The sequence below is a fragment of the Pseudonaja textilis genome, chromosome Z, assembly GCF_049901715.1.
Source record: "Pseudonaja textilis isolate UNSWEBS1 chromosome Z, rPseTex1.2, whole genome shotgun sequence".
Classification (NCBI taxonomy): domain Eukaryota; kingdom Metazoa; phylum Chordata; class Lepidosauria; order Squamata; family Elapidae; genus Pseudonaja; species Pseudonaja textilis.
Genome location: NC_142008.1, coordinates 72,327,304 through 72,352,651, shown reverse-complemented (window position 1 = coordinate 72,352,651; position 25,348 = coordinate 72,327,304). Strand labels below are relative to the sequence as shown.

Genomic DNA, 25,348 nt, shown 5'->3' with positions numbered 1-25,348 from the left:
GGACTGTGAATCCCTGTTTGCCAGAATAAAAGAAACACAAAACCAACAAGAGAAAAGGGTACCAAAGCTTCAAAGGGCTGTGGGTTTGGTTTTTGGGGGTCTCCACTCTTCCCTTCTGATGATCCCTGGAGATCAGAGGGTTCGAATGTCCCTGCATAACGAGTTGCTCATCTATTGTCTACTCTTTGGGTTTTCTTGCCCCTTGATGATCTTGATCTAAAATGATTTTGGAGAGTATCATTTTCAGTTGTGGAGAGGCAGGAGCTCAGTATTGCAGCCTCGGAGCTTGTTAAGAAGTGCCGCAGCGACAGCAGTGACGGCCTGACCTGTCTCGGAGGAGGGAGACAGGAGGATATCCATAGGAAATGGGGAATTAGAGGATACCCTCGAGCCCCAGAGGATTCCCCAGTTTGCCCATTCCAGTTGTGCCGCAGGAGGGCTAGTCCTCTTGTATTTTCTTGCCAAATTTCCGGGAAACTGCCCCATCATTGGGATGGTGGTGTGTTGTTTCTCTGACCCTTAACCCGAGAATGGGGTGGGAACGAATATTATTTATACATGCGCCCCCACACATGGAAAGTTGGCGGATCTAAGACTGGAATTAAGAGAAAACGACAAACAATAGTCTCACATTGGTCCTGTCATCTTGCAGACTGACGAGGACTGGCGTTAACTGCTTAAAATCCTTAATTGCTAAGGATTTTAGATTTTCACCCCGCTTTGGTTTTCTCTCCGCGGTGAGGCGATGATTTCTCAACCTTCTCTGGGAGATAACTTCACCACCTGCCGAACCCCCGCCCCTTAATTTTTGGCTGGTATGCAACAGCTGCTGTCTTTCTAGGCGCCGATCGCAGTGCCGTTTTGCGACCTCTAAGGCGCGTTGCTGTTATTATCGCTGGCTGGGGAGTTTGTCCTGCTTGGCTCGCCGTTCGACGGTGGGAGGGCAGGGGGCAGGCTGAGATGGGAGAGGGCATGTCCAAGCGACTGAAGGTGCAATTGGGAAGTGAAGCGGAGATGGAGGAGAGGGCGTTCAATAACCCCTATCCAGATTATCAACCTCATGGAAGCACCGCCTCGGCTAGCACTACTTTGCCTACCCCCAACGATTCGGAAGACAATCGATGCAGTTCGGCTTCTCCCCAACGAGACGACTCCCTCCCCTTCGAGAGCGACAGCCAGGTAAGCTACATGCAGGCCCGGCGGAGTCTGTCCTGAGAGAAAGGAGTCCTTTGGTGTCTAGCTGTTCCGTCATGGACAGCAGATTTCTATCTTTATTTTCCCCGTTAAATTCTCGGTTAGCATTTGTGTCTTCTCTCTCCCTCTTTTAGGTCCCTCGCGTTAGTACTAGTCTCCTTCGCCTCCAGGCCTTTCCCCACACCCAAAGCGTGTGGAAGAATTTGAAGCTAATCAAAGCCCGAAAACGTCAGGAACTGGATGTCTTTGTTTGTATGATTGTTAAAAAATAGTATGTCAGTGATGTTTAGCTGCCTTTCACATATTATCAGACTGGTGGAAAATATAATGGGATGATTACTTTCCCAAATACTCATTGAATGTAGAAATTCCCTCCCTCTCTTAATCGTTATTTTTGTGTCTCCACTTTCAATTTCATATACTGAAATTACTATTGTGTCAATGGAGAGCGGAGTGAGCCTCATCTGGTTTATCAGATTTTTAGGAAGCAGTCTGGGAACTACTATGCAAGTCTGTTGGGTGATGTTTGGCCTGTCATTTCCTACCAACCCAACCCACCTTACAGGGCTGTGCGAAAATGGAGACAGGAGCATTAAGGATGTAAGCAATGAGGTGACAAAAAACTAAGGATTAAAATCAAATATGATGGAAGTATAAATTGGGGAACTTGTCATATGAAGTGATAGTCACCATTAACATTCCAGTATCTTAAAAAAAATAGACGTGAAGAAATATCTGATATTTCTTGAGCTATCATGAATTTTCCAAAGGAGCATAAAGCTGCACTTTGATCAATTATTGAGAATTATCTCTTGGCAATCCCAGTCTGTCTATCCCATGCATCAGAACTAATTTCTATGGATTTTCATTCATGGGACACATACTGAATCAGTATATGTAATTATACTGAATCTGTATGAATTAGAAGTGCAATTTGGTATGCCCTGGTTAGCAATCTTCCTTTAATAATGCAAGGAAGTGTTAAGATTTGTGGTAACAATTTCTGGCAACAATTTTTCTGTGTTCTGAAATAGAATCTGCTTATTTGAGTCGGTTCAATATAACAAGTCATAAAATGATTACTTACACAAAAGGAGGCTTTTGGATAATAATTATAGAATGGACTGATATCTTTAAACAGATGACAGGGAAAACCATATTATATCCTGTTATCTCTACTCAGAAATAAGCCTTACTGGCTCCTGTAGGATATACTTTCAAGAAGTGTGGCTATCTGCCCATTGACATATTCTCTAGTTCTGAACCTGAAATAAGCAACCTACAGCTCTCTTTTGATATCTCCCTGAGTCTTCCAGGATTATGGCAACAAAATTCAATATCCAATCAGCTAATAGTGTTTGGCAGGATATCAACCAATACAATGCTCATCCACCACATGCCTTGGATTTGTATATTAAGCAAACTTGTCTAGGAGTGGATAGAAAAATACAAGCAAAAAACAAAAGCAAAGCAGAAATTAATTTCCTGCTGTTTCCACGACTAACACTATAATATTAAAATATTTTGTTATTAAATAATATTTTTCTCAGCATGGCAAGGATTGTCAACCTGCGTGTTATTCTCTGTGACTATTAATGACATGTCCCATTCCCTTATAGTTCTTGCCAAACATGCCGTTTATATCGTAATAATTGCTTTTCATTTTCAACTCCAAAGAAGGCTGCCACATATGGATATCTGGCTGTCACTTGGTAGTTCACGAATCTGAAATGTTTACATCCTGAATTGTTTCCAGGATACAGGATTGTCAATGTAATACAGCATTACTGGGTAGCTGCCAAATCTGCCAAGTTGCAATATCTTTCTTTCCAGCAAAAAAAATGTCCCTGGAGTTCCACTAGGGTTTTTGTGAAAAATTAAAATGATGCTGATTGCAAGACCAGCTGTTCCCCAGAAAGGATTTCTCCAACTTGAAGACAGTCCTGTGAGTGAACTTCGCTTTGCAAGTACTGCAGAGCAGAACTGCAACTTTCTGTTTCCTAATTGCATCAAAATAGAACTTCACTTTCTACCCATAAGGATAGGCAAAAAGTTCTATTTTGATGTAGTACAGAAAAGCAGACAAAGGTTTTAGATAAAGGAAATCTGAATATTTTAAATATTTTAAAATATCTATTTTAAATATAAACTATAGATAATAAAAAGAGAAAATTGTCATGTCAGACTTCCCAATTCATTCTTCTCTGAAATCTACAGCTCCTACCATGAGCACTTTCAGTTCACACCTACAAGTGGATGTTTTGCTTTTGTTCTCATATCCCATCTGTCTCATCTCCAGCTTTCTATTTCTTCATGCATACATTTTCTCCAAACCAATATCTATATTCAAATTAATAAGCAAATGGTATGCACAATAACTGCTGCTTGTTATTTATTTTGACTCTCCATTATCACTGAATCATAAATCATAAATATTTTGTCAAATATAAATTGAGTTATGACAGATACTTTGCAGAGCACAGTTAGAAGTTGCTTCAGTTGTCAGGTTTTATAGAGTTGTCAGGTTTTATATTTTTTAACCAACATTGAGGACTGAAATAGATTTTGCATAGTTGAACCAGGAGTATTAAAAATTAATTCACTGAGTATATATACCCTGGTATTTTGAACAGCATGTTCCATATAATTAAGATTTAGTTTAGACTCTAACTGGTTCTTTTGGAGTGAGTTTAAGACTAATGATAATTAATGGCAAGCATTACTTAGCTGGAGAAAATAGTTACGGTAATTGGGACAACTTCAGATGTTTTAGTGATGTTTAGTTATTTAACATACACTTGGGATTGCTCATACTTTTTATTTGTACTGAAGACTTAAAGTTACCGCTTTGGTAAATCACCTATTATGGTCCAAAAAAGACCATTTTTACACTGTCTGAAACCTTACGGGGCATGGCCCTTTTTGCTTGAACTGTTAAGCTGAACATTTAAATGTTTGGAGTTAAATACACTAAATACATTTATATATATATATATGGTATTCAGCTTTGTTCAGGGTATTTTCCCACGTCATTGTAGTTGTGCTTTAAAGTTGTAAGCGACGTTTCAGCAGAATCTCATCTACCATCATCAGGCTTCTGTATTGTGTTAGTCTATGAGTCAGACTTTTACAGTGGTTTCAGATTTAAATTTGGGGCTAGCCTATTGCTAGTGCCAGAATGGTTTTCTTCATCCTGATTGGTTGGATGAAGAAAAAACCATTCTGGCAGCAATACAACAACCCCAAATTTAAATCTGAAACCACTATAAAAGTCTGACTCACAGGCAAACAATACTGAGAAGCCTTGATGATAATTTCTGGCAGAACGTCGCTACAACTTTAAAAGCACAGCCACAATGACGTGAAATCACAAACAAAGCTGAATACCATACATGTAACACCTGCAAAACTTAAGAATATTCATATTCATATTCTGAGGTTCTCGGGTATTAGTATGTGGATCTTTGGTTATTCAGGTTTTCCCGCGTAAGATTGGAAGTATCTGAGCAACATTTGGAGTGAAGTCTCATTCATCATCTTCAGGCTTGTGTCTTGGCCTGTGCTTCTGAGCACAGAGCTGAAGCTGCAAACCTGAAGATGATGAATGAGACTTCACTGAAAATGTTGCCTAGACACTTCTAATCTCTGGCGCTTTACCCGAATAACCAAAGAGATATATATATATATCTCCATCCAAGATTATGCCAATGTATGAATGAGTCCATACTCCTCCTCAGTATATTTACTTAGAATGATATCATGTCTAATGGTATGAAAAACCACTAAGAAATCCAGGACAATCTACAGAATCACACACTATTAATTAAGAGATTTCTTTCTAGAGAATAACTAAAAGCAGGAATATAAATAGATTTGAAAATTGTTTCTTTCAAAGTAACAAAAATTTCTAATCTATTGCTTAGAAAGTAACTATTCGCCAGTGGTCCATAATTGTAATATTGTCAAGTGTAGGCTAGTTCTCCACAAAACACTAGACTTCTCGTAAAAAAATCGTATCTTCTTGGAAATCTAATGGACCCACATGACTATTTTCTTTTTATTAGATGAATAAATCATCCCTTCAAAATATTGTGTGATGGATTGGCTAGTTTCAGCCCATTATTTTCAGATTCCTGTAGCTGAAATTCAATTCAGTAAAGTTGAATGATTTGCTGGACTGTAAAAATATTACATTGACTATAGAGCCCAAATAATGATTGATATTTTATAATACAAACCTAAATCTTAATATGTTTGTATAGCTTATCTTGGGCACTACTGTTAGGATGCATCAATTCCTACTGATATTCCTGTTTTATTGAGTTGTGAAGAGCATATATCTTTAAACTACCAACATATATTGTTGCAAACTAAGAAAGAACAATCACCATTACCAGGTTCACTAGCCACAAAAAGGTATCATCACAGTACAGGTAGTCCTTGACTTACAACTATTCATTTAGTGAAAGTTCAAAGTTATAATGGCAATGAAGTAAGTGATTTATGATAATTTTCACACTTATGACCATTACAGCATCCCCTTGGTCACATGATAAAAATTTGGATGCTTGAGAACTGGTTCATATTTACAACAGTTGCATATGTCCTGTAGTGAAGTGATCAGCTTTTGCAATCTTCTTTTTTTAATTAATGTTTTATTTCTAATACAATAATTCCATCTTCAGTTGAACAGTGTGTTGTCTGGGTACAAGTATCTTTGTTAAACAGTAATAAAAGTTTGCAACATCATTAATTACATTGACATTAATTCTATAATATTAAAAGTAATATTCCACATATTCTACAATATTAAAATAGTAATGTTCAAAATACTAATCATAGCATTTGCTTATCTCTTTTAACATTTCTTTATTTTGTTTACCTGTTTCTAATTTCCATTTTTGTTGTTTAACCATTGATAAAATAAATCCCATGTCATATAATATTCAGTTTGCTCTTTCTTAATTGCAAGTGTTGGTGTGTTCATTTCTTCACATTCTAATATTTTCCTAATCACATTCTCATCTGTAGATATCTCTTAACTCTTCCAGTTTTGTGCAAAAACAATTCTAGCAGCAGTTAATGTATGAATAATTAAATATACATTTTCCTTACTATTTTTCAGGTAGAATCCCCGATAGAAATATTTCTGGCTTTAAATCAATATGTTGCTTTATTATTTTTTCCAACCACATATGTATTTTTGTCCAGTATTTTTTTGCTTTGGGGCAAGTCCACCACATATGATAATATGATTCAGGTATCTGATGGCACTTCCACCATTTAGCCAACTTATCTTTAAACATTTTTGCCAACTGCACTGGTGCAAAATAAAACATAAAAATTTTCTTTGTGTGCAGTTGACATTGTTAATTTATAGTTCCTGTCCCACAATTTTTGCCATTCATCTAATTCAATTGTATAACCAAAGTTTTTGGCCCATACTATAATTGTTTCTTTTACTTTTCATCTTCCAATTTAATGTATAATAGGTAGATGTACATTTTTTAGCAATTTCTCTGTTAATTCTTTATAAAAATCATATAGTTTTGCATCTTTCTGGTATCTAGAATGTATCTGCACTTGCAAATACTGTGTCATATCAATTCCTTGATCGCTCAATTCTTGTTTATTTTTGAGTTCCCTCTTCTCATTCAAAATATCTTTATATCTGACAATATTTTCTATGTTAATCACATTTGGGTGAATCAGTGCTTCCATTATTGAAAGCCAAACTGGTATCCTCAAATAGTGTTGTTCTCTCACTTTCTCCCATACTAGCAAAAATGCATTCCTAATACAATGCCTTTGAAAGTAACCATGTATTTTAATTTTCCCATACCACAAGAAGGCATGCGAGCCCAATCTTCTGACAAGCAAAATCAATGGGAAACCAGATTTACTTAACAGCTATGTTACTAACTTAATAACTGCAATGATTCACTTAACAACTGTGGCAAGAAAGATTGTAAAATGGGGCAAAACTCACTTAGCAAATGTCTCGCTTAGCAACATAAATACCTGTAGTTACTTCTTGTCTTCTTCCTCCCCATCTAGTTATGAACAAATGGTCAGATGCAATCCATTGTTAAGGCTAAATTACAAAATTATTATTTCAAAGAGAAGTTGAAAAACAAAGGAAATTGAAATGAAATCCTACTGAAAGCACGCAATCATATAGCAAGAAACTATGTATGGGTGCCATTTATTTTTCTATTTGAAGCAGAGACAGAGAAGTTGTTGAAAGTTTTCCTTGGCCAAAGTAATTAAAGTCATTATCAAAGTTGCTGGGTCTCTCATATTCCTTTGAGTGTTAAACAAGCATGCTGGCTGAGCTCATACATAATGTTAAACCATAATGTAGTTTTACTGATTTGTCTCTAACCTTTGTGTGAATTAGGAAGATGTAAAACAGTTCAGGATCAAAATGAACAAACAAAACGTGTTCCAAATTTTTGGGACATGCTGGAATGTAGTGTTCTTGAAGGGGGAGTGTTGTGGTTTCTGTTTTGTAGTCAAAATGCTGCATTTCAAAATGGAATATTTCCAGTAAGATTGGAACAATTCAGGTAACCCATTCCATCCAAAGCAGAAATTTTTGAGGGTTAAAATATTTCAGTCCCTAAACTTTTTATAACCGCTCCAATGCTTACATATTACATGTGTAATGTGATTTATTGCCTAAATGTTATTATGTAAATATGATTTATTGCTTAAGATTTGCATGTTTTATTCATGAAGCTTTAATTTGTTACCTGAATCAGACCTTTTTCTGTGCACATAAGTCTTAAAAATTTCTAGCCTTTTTCTTTTTTTTTTTGCAGATCAGCTCATATTTTAATAAGAAAATTACAACTAAAATTAAAGACTTATTGCAGCAAATGGAAGAAGGATTAAAAACAGCAGATCCTCATGATTGCTCTGCATATACTGGCTGGACAGGTGAGATACATGAACTCTTTGATAGTTGATTTGAAAATGAAGTCATAAGAGGTTCACTATATATCAAGCACTAGATTCTACATTCAGGTTGCATTCTGTTGATATTCTAATCATTGATAATGTTTTGTTTCCCTTTCCATGAATACATCTGTAGCAGGGGTTGCCAACCTCTTGGACCTTAGGGACCACCAAACTCATACTTTTAGATCCCAGGGACCACTAACTGGTTCTGTGGGCATGGCCTAATTTGTGGCTGTGGCTTGGTGGTCATGTGACTGGCTGGGCAGAGCTTGTATGTAAATATTATAAATATTTATATAAATATTGATTTTTTTATAAAAAAGAGCAACTTTTACCCAAAATCAGGCAAAGCAGGCAGATTGAGTTGCTCACAGAATCATTCAGTGATCTATTTATCTGCCATCGGCTAGCTCAGTCTCTCAAATTTGTTTGCTGTGAGTCTGCACTGAATTTGTTTGCAAGCAAACCTTCAGTCCTAAGGAAGTGTCGGCTGTGCTGAGCCGAAAATCTAAAGACTAGCTAGAAAGTGAGAAATCCAATCATTTCCTGCTTCCTAGCTAATCTAAATCTCCTGGCACAGCAGAACAGATGATGGTCGGAAAAAGGAAAAATAGCAATTTAGCAGGCAAGTTTACCGGGTAAGGAGTGAGTGGGTGGGGAGGGTTCTGGCGGGCCATGTGGGCGGTACAGCCTTGTGTTTCTTCACAACCTGGATTAATTGATTTGTTGGGGGTGCTCTGGGGTTAAGATTTCTCTGCGGCCCACCAAACTTTTCTCACAGCCCACCAGTGGGTAGCAGCCCACCAGTGGGTAGCAGCCCACCAGTTGGCGACCACTGATCTGTAACATAGTTGATTGTATTGTGAAGAAGGCACAGAACACAGATAGCATAGTTGGAAAGAACCTTGGAAGTCTAACCACCTCCTCATGCAGGAAACTACCATTTAAACAAATGGCTGTCCGGCTTTGCTTGGAACATCCGGTGGTAAGGCAAGGACAAACAGAGGTACAGAAGCCCATCTGTGGTTAATCTCTTTTTGTGGTTGGTGTGATCCTTTGAGGGTGCTTGAGTCCCGGAGAGATTCGTGCCGGTGTGGGGGAGACATGAGCTGCAGTGTGGGGAAGGCAACCCTCCTGCAGCAAAGAGAAGCCCTCCAGAGCCCAACAAGCAAGAAACAGCTATCTATCAATGGTGGCTCCAAAGTCTGGACTGCCACTGATGTAAAGAAGCGAGTGAGTGACAGTTTGTGGGATCATTAGTGAAGAGTGTGGCAGAGAAAATTAGTGGCGGAGAGGATGATTGGAATGCTATAGTCTTTCATAAGGCTGCTACAAGTGTCTGTACGGAGCCCTAAAAGGAAGCGGCCAAAAAGTGGATGCGACGCAAGTGAAAGTGAAGGGGCTTGGCAGACAGAAGAGAGATAGAGGACAATAACGAGTAAAAAGGGAAGCTTACGAGGTCGGGAGATATACCTCACCGATATTAATAGAAGGGAATCTAGCGGCTGGAAAGTGACTGGAAGGTGTGGGGGATTCGGACTATTTTCATTCGATTTTTATGCTGGAAGACTTTATTAAATCAGAGATGGAATCGGAGCCGGCAGAATAGAGACAGTGTGGCGCCACAGGCGATACTTAGAAATCCAGAAGTTATTGTAACAATATAACTGATAACCACTTAATTGCCCTTCAGGGAGTATACTGATTTAACTGAGGAGGTGGTTCCATCTGAAGAAAATCAGGACAATCAAACTTAGGAACGCTAAGACGAAAAGTAAAAGTGGAAGCTTCCGAATGTGTAGAGATAACGTGTAATTACAGTCACTACTCAGCATTTCTTACCTCCCTACTTCCGGTGTGTTTGAAGTGTAAGCTCTTAAAACTTAGAGACAGAAAGCTAAAAACTTAATTTAAAACTCCTTTTTCCCCTTCTTTACTTTTTTTTTCTTGTATACATCTGCTCATTTTTCTTTATTCCCCCCACCCTCCAGCGCTATGATGAACTATTTCTCCTTTTTCAATCTCTCTTTATAATGTTTATAAATATGTATACTGGGGAAAGGAAAATTGATTGTTGTAATTGATTGTTCAATAATTGAATTAACTGATTTAATTGATTTATTAATAATAGTGATATACTTTGATTAGATATATAGGAAAATAGTAAGAACATTAAGTATTATTTAACTAATAACTATAAGGGATTTTATATATTAATATTACAATTCATTGTGCGATCTCTAAATAATTAATCCACTTGCGGATGAATGTAATACTGTTTGTGTTTAAGAATATTTAAAATAAGGTTAGATAATACATATATTTATAATATTTAAATATAGTTGGACTTGGATATAATATTTATATACTTTTTCTATTACATGAAGTTATGTATAGAGGCTGAGCATTGAGGCCTTACAAAATTATATATGTGATTTAGAATTATATATGGATTTAAAATAATACAGTGATAATATTTTTATTTATAAGAACTTATACTCCAGTAATTGGCAAGGAGTACAGCTATTCAGCAGATAGATACCGGTCAATCCTAATATAGAGATTCTACTACTGAATGTTAATTTGGGATAATATAATTAATATATTACAACAACAGAAACAAATCTTAAAAGAAATGACTTCCACAACAGCTACAACTCTGAAAACTGGAAGAAAGGTCATCCCGACGTTAACAACCACGTCAGCAACAGCTTCGCCCATGGCACAAGAAACCATTAAAGAAATATTACCAGTGGAGAAACAAGCTAACATCTCGAATGCCAATATCCAATCAATCCTGCTTACCTTACAGGAATCGATGATGAAGCTGCAAGAAACGATGAAAAACCATAATGAGATGAGAGCAGATATAAATAAATTAAAAGAGAAGATGGGGAAATTAAAAGCAGAAATGAAAGTGGATATCTCCAAAGTAGAGGACAAAGTTGGATTATTATAGCAGGCCTTGGAGAAAAATGAAGCAATAATAAAAGAGGTAAAGAAAAGGACAGAACTAACTGAAAGGAAATTAGAAAGGGTAGATGAAGAATTAAAGAATGTGAGTAAAGAAATGGAGGACTCACTGGTCTACCTAGAGATAGATAAGGCTGCTACATACTTGAGATTCCAAAATATAGTGGAATCAAAAGAAGAAGACTTGGAACAACTAATGGCAGGAACATTGGCTGGACTATTGGAAAAGGCTAAAGATGACATCTTGAGGGAGTTTGGTGAAGTTTACAGGGTTAGCACTAATTATGCGAGATGCCACAAATGCCCAAGAGAAGTCCATATACGATTTGCGAGAAGGAGCATCCGGGATAGCATATATAGGATGTCAAAAGATGAATCAATCACGTATAAAGGCAAAGAAGTCTTGGTTCTCAAACAAATACCAAGAAGATTAAGAGAACAAAGATGAGATTATAAATTCTTAGCAGCTTACCTAAATCAGAAAAGAATCGTATTTAAATGGCTAATCCCAGAGGGGGTGTTAGTTTCTTGGGATGAAAGGAAATTCAAAATAGACTCCATGGAAAAGGCCCAGGAATTTTATGAACGGTTGGTAGGCCCAGAAGACCAGAGCAGTAAGGATGAACTGGAAACGAACTCCCAGGAGGATCAAGGCTATCATAACAACAGAGATGGAACTTTAGGAAATCAAGGAAATACTCAATTACAACAGGAGAGAGAAGAAAGTGGGACACATCTTCAGGCACAAGGAGAGAATGGAGCCGTTACAAGACAAAGAGCGAAACAGAACTAATTAAATGGAAGAAGAAAAGAAACTACTATCAATTAATATAAATGGTTTAAACTCGATAAAAAGGAAAAAGATAATAGCCAAATTAATCAAACAAAATGCTGATATAGTATGTCTACAAGAAACTCATATAAAGAAATCAGATGACAAATACTTAGAATGCCTGAAATTAGGGAAGCTATTAGGGAAGCTCTTTTTCCATGCACCAGCAGACGCATGGAAAAAGAAAGAGATTGCAGTATATGTTAAAGAGGATATGAAAGCAGATTTAATATGGTCGGATTCTGAGGGAAGAACTCTGGTTTTGCAGATCTGGATTAATGCCATCCAATTCTCTTAGTGGTAATCTACGCCCCGAACGGAGATCAAAAAGTGTTTTTAAGCATCTTTATGAAAAAAAATAGTAGGATTGGAAAAAAGAAATATTTGTATTATAGGGGACTTTAATTCTATTGCTGATTATCAAAAAGACCACAGTATTGGGGGAAGGAACAAAGGGGAAAAAAAGAGCTTCCCAAAATATGCATGGAAATGATGAAGGAGTTAAATTTGATTGATATATGGAGAAGATTACATCCTGAGAAAAAACAGTTTACATTTTATTCAAATCCTCATCAAATATGGACACGAATTGATATGGCATGGATGAATGGGGAAATAGCAAATGAGATAAAAGGGATTGAAATTCTACCCAATGTATGGGCAGATCACAATCCAATTCAGATAATATGGAAGGGTAGGGAAAAACCCAAGAAAAGATGGACATTAAATACTCAGAGAAAAAGATTATACTCACAAACTCAAGGAGGAATTAAACTATTTTTTAAAGGAAAATGATAATGGAGCAACTACGAACAAAACATTTGGGATACCATGAAGGCAGTAATAAGGAACAAAGAAAAATACGCTCAGCAAAACAAATTACAACAAAAAATTAAGGAATTAGAAACTCAATTACAGAGTACCCCAAAGGATTCAAAATTGCAAAATCAGATAACAATAACTAAACATAAATTGAATTGAATTGAACAAGAGAGAATGATTTTAGTCTGAATACAACTAGACAAGCTTATTTTGAGCATGCCAACAAGATGGCTATCATATAGACTTTAAAAAAGGAAAGAAAAAAGATTGATTTATCAGCTAATAGATGGAAAGGGGGATATACAACAAGGGATAGAACAGAAAAAAGAAATTGCCCATAAGTATTTTGAAGAGTTATATAAAAAGGAAGAAGATAGGATAAGAAATTATTTAGATGAAATGAAGGATAAAGCAATTGGGGAAGAAATGGAAGAATTATTAAACAAAGACATTACTTGGTTCGAATTGAAATCAGCAATAGAGAACCAGAAAAACAACAAATCCCCAGGACCAGATGGAATCCCAGGAGAGATGTACAAGGCAATAGAACAAATAGGACCTCTTATGGTAGAAGCTTTTAATGATGTCTTATTGGCAGCCAGGATACCGGATTCATGGAGGGGGGCATTGATTTCGCTGATCCCGAAGGAGGATTCAGACCCCCGATATATACAAAATTATAAGCCGATTTCTTTGCTAAATACTGATTACAAAATATTTACTTCTGTTATAGCAAGTAGACTAAAAAGAATGTTAAATGAACATATATATGAAGACCAAAATGGATTTCTCCCGACCAGACAAATCAGGAATAATTTAAGAATAGTATTAGATGTTTTAGAATTTTATGAAACCTACCCTGAAAAACAAATTGCACTTATGTTTTTAGACGCAGAGAAGGCCTTCGATAATTTAAATTGGCAATTTTTAATCCAAAAAATTTATAACATGAAATTAGGCACCAAATTTGAAAATATTATAACAATCATTTATGATACACAACAGGCAAATATTATAGTAAATGGGGAATATACCTGCCCAATAAAAATAGAAAAGGAATCAGACAGGGCTGCCCACTCTCACCCCTGCTCTTCATATTATCACTAGAAGCATTATTAACGCGAATTAGACAGAACCCAGACATAAAAGGATTAAAGGTTAAGAAAGAAGAATATAAGTTGCAAGCATTTGCGGATGATATGATTTTTTTCATTGAAGAACCAATAGAAAGAGGACAAAAATTGATGAATGAATTAGAACAATTTGGAGCAGTAGCAGGATTAAAAATTAATAGGAAGAAAATGAAATTAATGACCAAAAATTTAACAGAAAAACAGAAATTAGAACTAGAAGAAGTTATGGGAATACAAATGATAAAGTTAAACATTTAGTTGACAGCACATTGACAGCACATTGGTTGACAGCACATTGTAAGACACTTAAGGAAAATAATTATGATAATGCAACAGGTAAAGAAGGATTTAGAAACACGGGACAAGCTGCAACTTTCATTATTAGGCAGGATTGCTGCTATTAAAATGAATATTTTTCCAAAATTCTTCTATATATTTCAGACGATTCCAAAGTACACAAAAAGTTTTTTGAAGAACTTAATAAAATAACTGCAAAATTCATCTGGCAAGGGAAAAAACCTAAAATAAACTTAAAGGCAATGCAGGATATGAAGAGCAGGGGAGGGTTGGCACTTCCAAATTGGGAGTTGTATTATAGTGCAGCGTCTTTAGTATGGTTGAAGGAATGGGTAAATTTAACTAATAAGAGAATCTTATTCTTAGAAGGCCATGACTTACAGAGGAGATGGCATGAAATATTTTCACAGACACCTACCATATTTTCCAGACTATAAGCCGCTACTTTCCCCCCCACACTTTGAACACTGCAGCTTGTACAACAATGCGGCTTATCTATAGATTTTTCTTCGCTAACTGCCATCAGGGGGCGCAAAAACATGACAGACACAGGTCAATGCAAGGAAGAAGATGCTACCGGTAGTTTTTGGCGCTCTCAACACAAGCAGCATGACACGCATGAACGCAAAATATTTTTCACACCTTCATCATGGAAAGTCCACGAAGAAAAGCATATGATGCAGCTTTTAAGTTGAAAGCAATCAATCTGTCTATCCAGGAAGGAAATTGAGCTGCTGCACGTAAGCTTGGCGTTAATGAATCAATGGTGAGACGTTGGAGATGGCAGCGTAAAGAACTGATTCAATGCCAAAGGACAACAAAGGCTTTCAGAGGTCATAAAAGCAGATGGCCTAAACTTGAAAATGTTCTTGAGGACTGGGTGAACACACAGAAAGCAGATGGCCGAGGTCTATCCACCGTGCAGATCTGACTGAAAGCTAAAACAATCGCCAGCGAAATGGAATGAAGATTTTAAAGGCGGACCGTCATGGTGTTGTAGATTTATGAGACGAAAAGATCTGTCCATCAGGGTGCAGATGACTGTCTGTCAGCAACTCCCTTTCGACTATGAGGAAAAAGTTGCAAACTTCCACAAAATTATTGAAACAAAACTAGCTGAGAATTCCATCAGACCAGATGACATCATAAATATGGATGAAGCACTTTTAACATTTGACCTGCCTCTAACTGGAACTGTTAACAAGACAGGAGTGTCACCCATTATGGTGAAAACAACTGGCCACGAGAGAACGCATTTCATGTGTGTTTTGAACTGCACCGCATCCAGACAGAAGCTTCCACTGATGGTGATTTTTAAGCGGATGACTATGCCAAAAGAAAAACTCCTGAAAGGCATAGTCGTTAAAGTTAACAAAAAAGGGTGGATGATAGAAAGCCTAATGACTGAATGGCTGACAGAGTGCTACAGTAAATGCCCGGGAGGATTTTTTCACTGGAAAAAATCATTGCTTGTTTTGGACAGTATGAGGGCCCATATAACAGATTCTGTGAAAGCAGCCATCAAGAGAACAAACTATTCCAGCTGTGATTCCTGGAGGTACAACTAAGTTTTTGCAGCCACTCGACATCAGTGTGAATCGTGCATTTAAAGCAGCACTCCAAGGTGAGCGGGAGGCTTGGATGACCAGTGGCAAGAAATCATTCACAAAAACTGGCCGCATGCGAAGAGCATTCTTTTCTGAGGTCTGCTAGTGGATCCTAACAGCGTGGAGCAGCATGCAAGAATCCACGATCACCAAGGGGTTTCGAAAGGTTGGATTGCTGCGTGGAGAGAACAGCACAATTTCATCGGTAACTGCCTTGAGATGAAAGTAACATTGAGAGCGACACCGACAGAGAGACTGAAAAGGTGTGTGATGGAGATGTTCTGAGGTTCTTCAACTCTGACACTGAAGAAGACAACTTCAGTGGTTTCACTACACAGGAGGAGGATGAATAAAAACTTTAATGACTTTTCTGTTTTGTTTGGTCAGCCGTTTTACTGCCATGTTACAGGCACCATTTGGAAACAATTAAGGTATGTAAATAAACATTTACAAAATCTTTCTGTATAAATATCTCATTTCACAACGTATTTGTCTGCGGTTTATAGTCTGGTGCAGCTAATATATGTAAAAATATTTTTTTTCTTTTAAAATTTAGTGGGTGCGGCTTATATTCCGATGCGCTCTATAGTCCAGAAAATACGGTAATCAGAAATTCATTATTGACTAATTGGAAGAAAATACGGAAAAAAACACTACTTAAAGATACCAATCTGGATCTCAACAATGGAGGCAATGATCCACCCAAATAATTTGTATATTACTAAAATGATTAAATATAAGGACCTATTGGATACGCAAGGAAATCTGAAATCGTGGCAAGATCTTCAAGATCAGGGATTAAGAATTGATCAGTGGGTGTTCTGTCTCACCTTTCTTCTTTCCAAAAGATGAAAGAGTACAAACTCACACAAACACAGGCAGGCAGGCTGGCTCGGAGTTAATTCTTTGGAACCGATAACGTCCTTGGCATTCCAACACGCTCTGCCTGCCAAGTCCAAACTGATAACAAGTAAAAAGCTACTTACAGAAAATTACAAGGCAGACCACAAAAATCATTCACAAAGAAAACCTGAAGTAAGATCAAACTTTGTCCCGTACAAAGTTTCAGCCAACAACACATTCACTTTTATCCCCTGTGGGGTGTGGCTCAATGACTCAGCTCACTCTCCGACCCTCCCACGCCTCCTACGTTGCTGCTGACATTTCTCCCTACGACGCTGCCTAGGATCAAGCCAACATTCTTCCTCTTGACTCCCTGTCAGGGGGTGCTCTGATATGCGTTCCTCCTGATTAATCTCAGGCTGTTCCTCTCGGTTGTCTGATGAAACCTGAGGCATTATCAGGGAGGAAGGCATTGCCAGAGTGGAAGTCCTGGGGAGGAAGGCATTCCCTGTTCCTCCTCCTCATCTTCCGAGTCCTCTTCCTCTAACAGCATAGGCTTGGGAATTGGAGCCACAACACTATCCCTCACTGCAGGGCTCTTCCCCCAAGTCTGACAGTCAGGATGTGGTCTCAAGGGGAAATGGTCATAGAACATCCGTATAAGCTCTGGGGCATGGATCGTGGAAACATCCCCCCAAGAAAGGGCCTCTGGCCCATCCCCCTGCCTCTCGATCAAATATTGGAACCGCCCTTTCAGCCAGCAGGAATCCCTAATGCTGATCACATTGCCGTCTACGGCGTCATCTTCACTGGGCACAGGTGGTGGGTCATCAGCTGCGGGACTTCGGAGATCACACGAAGGGGTGTCGGGGACCAAAAGGGAACGGTGGAAGACTGGATGAATTTGCATGGAGTGCGGTAGTCAGTCGATAGGCTACGGGGTTGATGAACGCCTTGATGGGAAATGGGCCGATGAACCGATGGTCCAGCTTCTTTATCAGGCGGTTGGCCTGAAGATGTTTTGTGGATAACCACACACGGTCTCCTACAGCCAGCGGAAGCGTTGCCCGTCGAGACTGATCTGCGAACCGCTTGTAATCTTCCTTGGCCCGTATCAGTTGCTGCCGAACTAACTGCTGAACCGAGTGTAGTTCCAAAAGGAATTCCTGAGTCTCAGTAACAGGGGAATCTAATAGAGTCAATGGAAAGAACCACGGATGGTACCCCACATTAGCATAAAATGGTGTCATTTGGGTGGAGGTGTGCTGGGAGTTGTTGAATGCAAACTCCGCCAGAGAGAGATAATCAACCCAGTTGTTCTGCTGTTGGTTTACAAAACAATGGAAATATTGCTCGAGAATGCCAGTGACCTTCTCTGTCCCACCATCAGTTTCTCGATGGTGTGCCGACAAGCACACCTGCACCTGTAACACGGTCATCAGGCTTTTCCAAAATTGGGCTGTAAATTGTACACCGCGGTCAGAAACTACCCTGTCTGGCAGACCATGGAGACGAAAAACATGCTGCAAGAACAAACAGGCAGTTGTCCGGGCCGATGGCAATTTATGACACGGAATGAAGTGGGCCACTTTTGTCAACATGTTGACCGCCACAAGCACAGTCTTAAATCCTGAGGATGATGGTAAATGAGTCAACAAGTCCATGGAAATCACTCCCCATGGTCTTTCTGGAGTCGGCAGAGGTTGGAGGAGACCAGGAGGCACACCCGTCATGGCTTTCGCTTGCCTACATGGTACACAAGATGTGACATAGGCGTGGACATCATGCCATACTCGAGGCCACCAAAAAGTCCGTGTTACAAGATGGAGGGTCTTAAAAAACCCAAAATGGCTGGCTGCAGGGTTGTCGTGACACTGAGTCATAATAAGGGCTCGAAGCGGCCCCATGGGTATGTACAACCAGCCCCGATGCTTGAGTAAGCCCTCCTCCAAAGTCCATGGGTATTCGAGTCCAATCTCCCCCATCCTCTGCTGCGACCAAGCGTCTAGGCACTGCGCCTCTCGCACCTGAGTCCGCAAGTCCACCGGTTCCTGGACTGAAGCCAAGGATTCTGCTGGCAGCACCGTCCATGGAGGAAGGGGGTCCTGCAATAAGTTCCCGCCCATCAATAGTCTCTACCCTCATCGGAGGTTCTGTCGGAACCAAGGGGACATCAAAATGGGCCACAAAGGCCCGGTCCATAAAGTTAGTCATGGCCCCTGAGTCCACCAGCGCATTCGCTGGAATCCCTTTCAACTAGTTAGCCAAGAAAACCCAAGTGTCCAAAATCAGATGCCGAGGGGGCCCAGAATCAACCTCCGCTAATTCGGGCGGGTGTTTGATAGGTGCCCAGCCTAGGGTTTCCCCCCAGGTTGGGCCTGCCTTGTTTCCCGACTGATCACGCCGAGATTCAGACACAGGCTTGAGTGCCCCACTTCGCTTTAGAGGACAAGAAATAGCGAAATGTCCTGCCCCCCACACAATACAAGTACAACGCCCCCCCCTGGCGTCTCTGCATTTGCTCCTGAGCCGGCAGGTGAGGTCTGACCACTCCTAACTCCATTGGTTCCTTGGCCATGTCCACGACACATTGGGTGACCCGGGGCGCTGTTAGCACAGAGCGCTGCGGTACAGATGCGGATGGCTGCTCCTGGATGGTGCGACGGTTCTTTTGCCATTGGAGACGTGCGTCAATGCGCAAGCATTGCACCACCAGACCGTTGAGGGTCGGGGCCAGTTCCACTCGAACTAACTCGTCCTGCAGCTCATCTGACAGGCCATCTTGGAAGGCGTCCATTAACGCTGCGTCATTCCAGTTGGAGTCCAGGCATAAAAGCCAAAATTCAGAAATAAATTCTTACAAGGGGCGCTTCCCTTGTCGAAGATCCTTAAGACACCTGGCTGCCGTCTGCACTGGGGTCTTCATACATGTGTCGCATGTGTTGCCAAAAACCCTGGTAATCACTTAATAATGGGCTGTTCTTGAGCAACAAAGGTGTGGCCCATCTGGCGGCTGAGCCAGAAAGGAGGCTTATCACAAACCCTACCCAAGCCTGGTCATCTGGGAAATCCTCTGGCCTCATAGCAATAAATGACTGGCACTGTCCCATGAAAGCCGGGAACATCTCAGGCTGCCCAGAAAACTTATCTGGCACAGCCACATGGCATTTCCGACAGGGAGGGGGAGGAGGAGGAGCTGCATGAGCCTGCAGCAAAGCAAGTTGGGCTGTTAATTGAGCCACTTGCTGTTGTAGAGTTTGATTTTCATCTTGCAGCTGCTGTTGAAACTGCTGCTGCTGGTCCATCTTAGGTAAAGTCTGGTACAGGACAAAAATGTTCTGTCTCACCTTTCTTCTTTCCAAAAGATAAAAGAGTACAAACTCACACAAACACAGGCAGGCAGGCTGGCTCGGACTTCACAGAGTTAATTCTTTGGAACCGATAACGTCCTTGGCATTCCAACACGCTCTGCCTGCCAAGTCCAAACTGATAACAAGTAAAAATCTACTTATAGAAAATTACAAGGCAGACCACAAAAATCATTCACAAAGAAAACCTGAAGTAAGATCAAACTTTGTCCCATACAAAGTTCCAGCTGACAACACACCCACTTTTATCCCCTGTGGAGTGTGGCTCAATGACTCAGCTCACTCTCTGACCCTCCCACGCCTCCTACATTGCTGCTGACATTTCTCCCTACGACGCTGCCTAGGATCAAGCCAACATTCTTCCTCTTGACTCCCTGTCAGGGGGTGCTCCGATATGCCTTCCTCCTGATTAATCTCAGGCTGTTCCTCTCGGTTGTCTGATGAAACCTGAGGCATTATCAGGGAGGAAGGCATTGCCAGAGAGGAAGGTCCTGGGGAGGAAGATATTCCCTGTTCCTCCTCCTCATTTTCCCAGTCCTCTTCCTCTAACAGCATAGGCTCGGGAATCGGAGCCACAACAAGTAGGTATATCTTCAAATTCAAAGTAGATACAAACAGGACAAGAAAGAATTTGGAATTAATAATAAACTCCAGCAATTAGATAAAATTTTATTAGGATCAGGCAAAAAAAAATAACAAAATTTTATAATTATTTATTAGAGGTAGAATTAGAGGAAGAAATTGATAAAGGGAACATGATAGCCTGGAGTAGGAATATAGAGCGTAGTGTCACCTTAACAAAATGGGAAAAGGTCTGAGGTAGAAATAATAAAATCACAAAATCAGTAGCGTACAAAGAAAATGCCTATAAAGTGTTTTACAGGTGGCACCTTCCTCCTAGATTAGTGAAGATGCACCCCAATATGAGTCCAAACTGCTGGAAATGCAAAAAAAAAAAAAAAAAGAGGGAACTTCCTTCCATTTGTGGTAGTCTTGTACAGAAGCTCAAAAATATTGGCAGAAAATTAGAAATTGGTTGGAGGAAATGATAAGAGAACAGATCGAATTTAAACCAGAGTCCTTTCTATTAGGGATCTTTGATAAAGAACTACCAAAAAAAGTGAAATATATAAAAATACATATTTTGACAGTGGCCAGATTGGCTTTTGCACAATGTTGGAAACAGCCTCATGTTCCATCAGAGGAGATGATTATCCAAAAAATTTCAAATTGTGCAGAAATGGACAAATTAACCTTGGCATTAAAAGATAAAGACACTTCAATATATTATGACAGCTGGAACTGCTGGTACAAATGGATAGATCAAAGATAGGTTTCATAATAAAAGGCAAAGGAAGATATGATAGAACCATAGTAGTGATATACAGATATATGTAAGACTTAATTGTGTATATGGTATAAAATAAGGATAAAAAGGAGGTCTCACAAACTGTTGAAGATGAAAATGTTTTTAACTGTTTTCTATCTTTTTCTATTTTTTTTTCTCTTGTCTTCTTTTTCTCTCTTGCATTTATGTATGTGTTGTTGGTCTATTTTAATTGTAAAATCAATAAAGTATATTTTTTAAAAAATAAAACAAATGGCTGTCCAATCTCTTCTTTAAAATCTCCATTGATGGAGTACCCAGAACTTCTGGAAGCAAGCCATTCCACTAGTTAATTGTTCTCACTGTCAGGAAATTTCTCCTTACTTCTAAGTTGGTTCTCTCCTTGATAAGTTTCCATCCATTATTTCTTGCCTGCCCTCACATGCAGGATAAGAATAGATTGATCTCTTCTTTGTGGCAGCCCCTCAAACAGTGGTGGGATTCAGCCAGAATGGCCCGGTTTGGGCGAACCAGTAGTAAAAATTCTGGTTGGTCCCGCCCCACCCCACCACTACTTATTGGTCTCGCACGCCTTGGCTGGTGCCTTAGAGTTATTCTGTAGCATAGCTGTAGCTGCTCTTTGGCTTCCTTGCTTTGACCATGTGGCCCAGCCTACTTGCCTGCCTTTGCCGGGGCCTACAGCGCAGCAGCCTCCCCCTCGTCTGACTTGGCCTGCTCCCGACTGCTGCAGCAGAACAGCCAGGTAAGGACATCCAGGTGCCCCCTTGGAGAAGCAGGGCTGGCAAGGGTGGTCGGCCACGACCTCGCCCTGCAGCCTACCCCTCGCGCCTTCAATCCTTCCCAGGTGGGTAAAATGAGGACCCAGAGTGTTGGGGAAAATATACTGAGTCTGTAAACTGCTTAGAGAGGACTATAAAACACTATAAAGTCTAAGTGCTATTGTTAAATCTGTCACCTTTTCTGTAGGCTTCCTCTTCGGAATGATGTAGCTACTTAAGTTTAGCTGTGAACCAAGGTTTATTGTTACTGTATATTTGCAGGTTCCTTGTTGGTACACATAGGTCTTCAAAGAAGCTGACATATGTTGTTACAATATCTGTGAGCTCATCTAGGTCTGCAGAAGTATCTTCAAAAACATTCCAATCAGTGCAATCAAGGCAAGCCTGAAGCTTCAGCTTTACCTCATCAGTCCAAGTCCTCACTGCTTTAATTGTTGGTTTCATGGTTTTAAGTCTTCGTCTATAGACAAGTACAAGGTGAATCATGCAGTGATCAGAGTGTCCCACAGCTGCTCATGGTAAAGACCTATAAGCATCTTTTACTGTAGTGTAGCAGTGGTCCTAAGTATTTTTGCCTCTAGTGGGACAATTGACATGCTGGAAATATTTGGAGAGCTATTTCCTTAAATTTGCCTGATTGAAATCTCCTCAAATGATGGGAAGGGAATCTGGGTATTTGGCTTCATCCTCCATAATCTGATCAGCTAGAGTTTGTAATGTCTTGTTTACACAAGCTTGTGGAGAAACATATACAGCTATTAGGAGAAATGAGGAGAACTCACGTGGAGCATAAAACGGCTTGCAATTGATATGTAAAGACTAAGTTTTTATCACAGAATTTATATATTATAGTTATATCCTGAGACCAGTTGTTGTTGATATATAAACATAATCCTCCACACTTCGCTTTACCTGATGTCTCTTCAATTCTGTCTGATTTAAATATCTGTAATCCTGGGATATATATGCGGTTGTCATGAATTTTTGCATTAAGCCAGGTTTCAGTAAAACAGAATTGCTGAGTTGTAGAAATCAAAATTGCATCTATTTAAAAGGAGTATTTCATCCATCTTATTAGCAAGTGAGCATAAATTAGTCAGAAAGATTGAAGGGAGAGGGTTCCCTCCCCCCCAATTCTTTAGTCTATTTAAAATTCCTGCTCTTTTACCTTGTCTCCTTTTTCAGCACTGCTGCTTCTTTCCTTTGTTTGTTGTAATCCAGGGGTCCCCAACCACCGGGCCCCGGACCGGTACCAGTCCGTGGAACATTTTCTACCGGGCCGCCGGTTTGCTGGGCACCGCCATCTTGTTTTGATGAGAAAGTGCTTCCGGTGAGCTATTCCGGTTGGAAAGCGGCGTTTAGGTCCTGAAGGAATCCTCGCGCCTTAGTTTCATTGAGGGGGGGGCGGCTTCGAACAAAACTAAGGCACGAGGATTCTTTCAGCACCCAAGGCAAGGCGAGCTGAGCGACCGTCCCGAAGCCCATCAACAAAGGTACAAAGGAGGAGTTGAAGTTGGCAGGGAGAAGCGGAGGACAGCTGGCTGGCCAGTCGCTCGGCTCGCCTTGCCATGTGTGCTGATGCCAGTACCGGGCCGCGGATCATTTTGTGATGCCATGGCCCAAAAAAGGTTGGGGGCCACTGTTGTAATCCATAGCATTTGCAAAGATGGAGGGGATGTGTGAGAAATCAGAAAGCTGCTCCTTAAAGAAAAATTGCCCAATTCTTAGCTGATGGTCTTGTGAGTATGAAATCCGTAGTGAATTGCAGGGAATAATAAAGAATAAAGAAACCATTAGAGCGCATTTCACTGAGGCAGCTGCCGGTGGTGCCAACATGCTCCCTTCCAGTTTTCATAGCCCTGCTAGCAGGAGCAGCAGCACACAGATATGCCACTGCCTTTTCCCTTTCCCTCTTGGCTGCTGGGCGAAGCCATGTGAAGAAAGGAATAGCAGCTTTAGCAAAGTAATAAAAACTGATTTTACTGCTTCCCCTTGGTTAACGCCCAGCAAGGGAGAAGTTGCTCTGCCACAAATAGGCAGAGATGGGCAGTGAGGGGCATGCCCGAGCGATACTCCTGCAGCAATTGGCCTTGGGGTCCCCAGGAGGGGGATATCAAACAACTTCTCCCTCGCTAGGCCAAATGCAGGGAGGGAAGAGCTCTGGCTCTCCTGCACAGTGAGCAACTAATCACCTGAGCATGCAGTGGCGGCAGTGAGAGGAGTCGCCATCCCTGCCGCTGCCGTGATCCCAGCCCAGGAGGGTTTCCACTTGTGTGTATGTGCGCGCAGGCAAGAGATGAGAGAGAGGAAAAGGAAGAGAAAGAGAAATGAGAAAATGGAGAGAATGAGAGAGAGGAAAGAGAAAGAAATGGGGGGGAGGAGAGAAATGAGAGAGCTGGAGGGAGAGATTGAGGGAGAGGGAGAAAGATGAGAGAGCGATGAGAAACGGAGAAAGAAAGAAAAGGTGTGTGTGTATGAGAGAGAGAGAGAGGGAGGGATGAGAGAGAAAGATGAAAAGCGGAGAAAGAAAAAGAGATGAGAGAGAGATGAGGGGGGACAAAGAAAGAGATACACAGAGAGGGAAATACCTGTTTAAAAGCAAATAGAAAAATGGTTCTTTGAGTGTTTAAGGTTGGACCCCTGGGTTAGGCAAACCATGGTCATTAAGTGAACCTTGTGATCATTAAGCGAAGACTGTGGTTGTTAAACAAGCTCATGTTCCCCAATGGGCATTTTTAACCAGAAGGAATTGTTGGAAACTGGGGGAAAAACATAGGAAACTTCAGTCACGTGACTTTGTGGGATGTTGTAACTGGTCGTGTGTGTGTGTGTGTGTGTGTGTGTGTGTGTGTGTGTGTGTGTGTGCGTGGCTGTCAAAACTCCAAAAACAGGTCAAGTAGCTCTGGGGAGGTCAGTCATAAATTAGAACACTTGCTAAGCAAAAGGCCATTAAGCGAGGACCACTTGTATTTGGTTTGCCTTAAGGGTTCAGAGCTGTGTGGAATCTACATGGAAGAAAGAAAGGAAAGGAAAGGGAGAGGGAGGAAGGGAGGAGAAGTGAATGACATATAGTTGCATGGATGGATGGATGGATAAATAGATACATGAAGCAAGGAATGAAGGAAGGGACAGAGAGATAGGGGGGAAAAAGGAAGGAAGGACCACAAACACTGGCACTAGACGTGGCTT

The 25,348-nt window shown here is 40.3% G+C and overlaps 1 protein-coding gene across 1 annotated transcript in view; it reads left to right on the top strand.

The window, feature by feature from the left end:
• The first annotated feature begins 803 nt into the window (after positions 1–803).
• LANCL2 (LanC like glutathione S-transferase 2) overlaps positions 804–25,348 on the top strand; it is a 41,635-nt gene continuing 17,090 nt past the window's right edge. The window contains exons 1-2 of the mRNA XM_026702291.2: positions 804–1,179; positions 8,019–8,136. Coding sequence (XP_026558076.1) covers positions 961–1,179; positions 8,019–8,136 — 337 coding nt within the window. The 5' untranslated portion in view covers positions 804–960. The remainder of the gene's footprint in view (positions 1,180–8,018; positions 8,137–25,348) is intronic.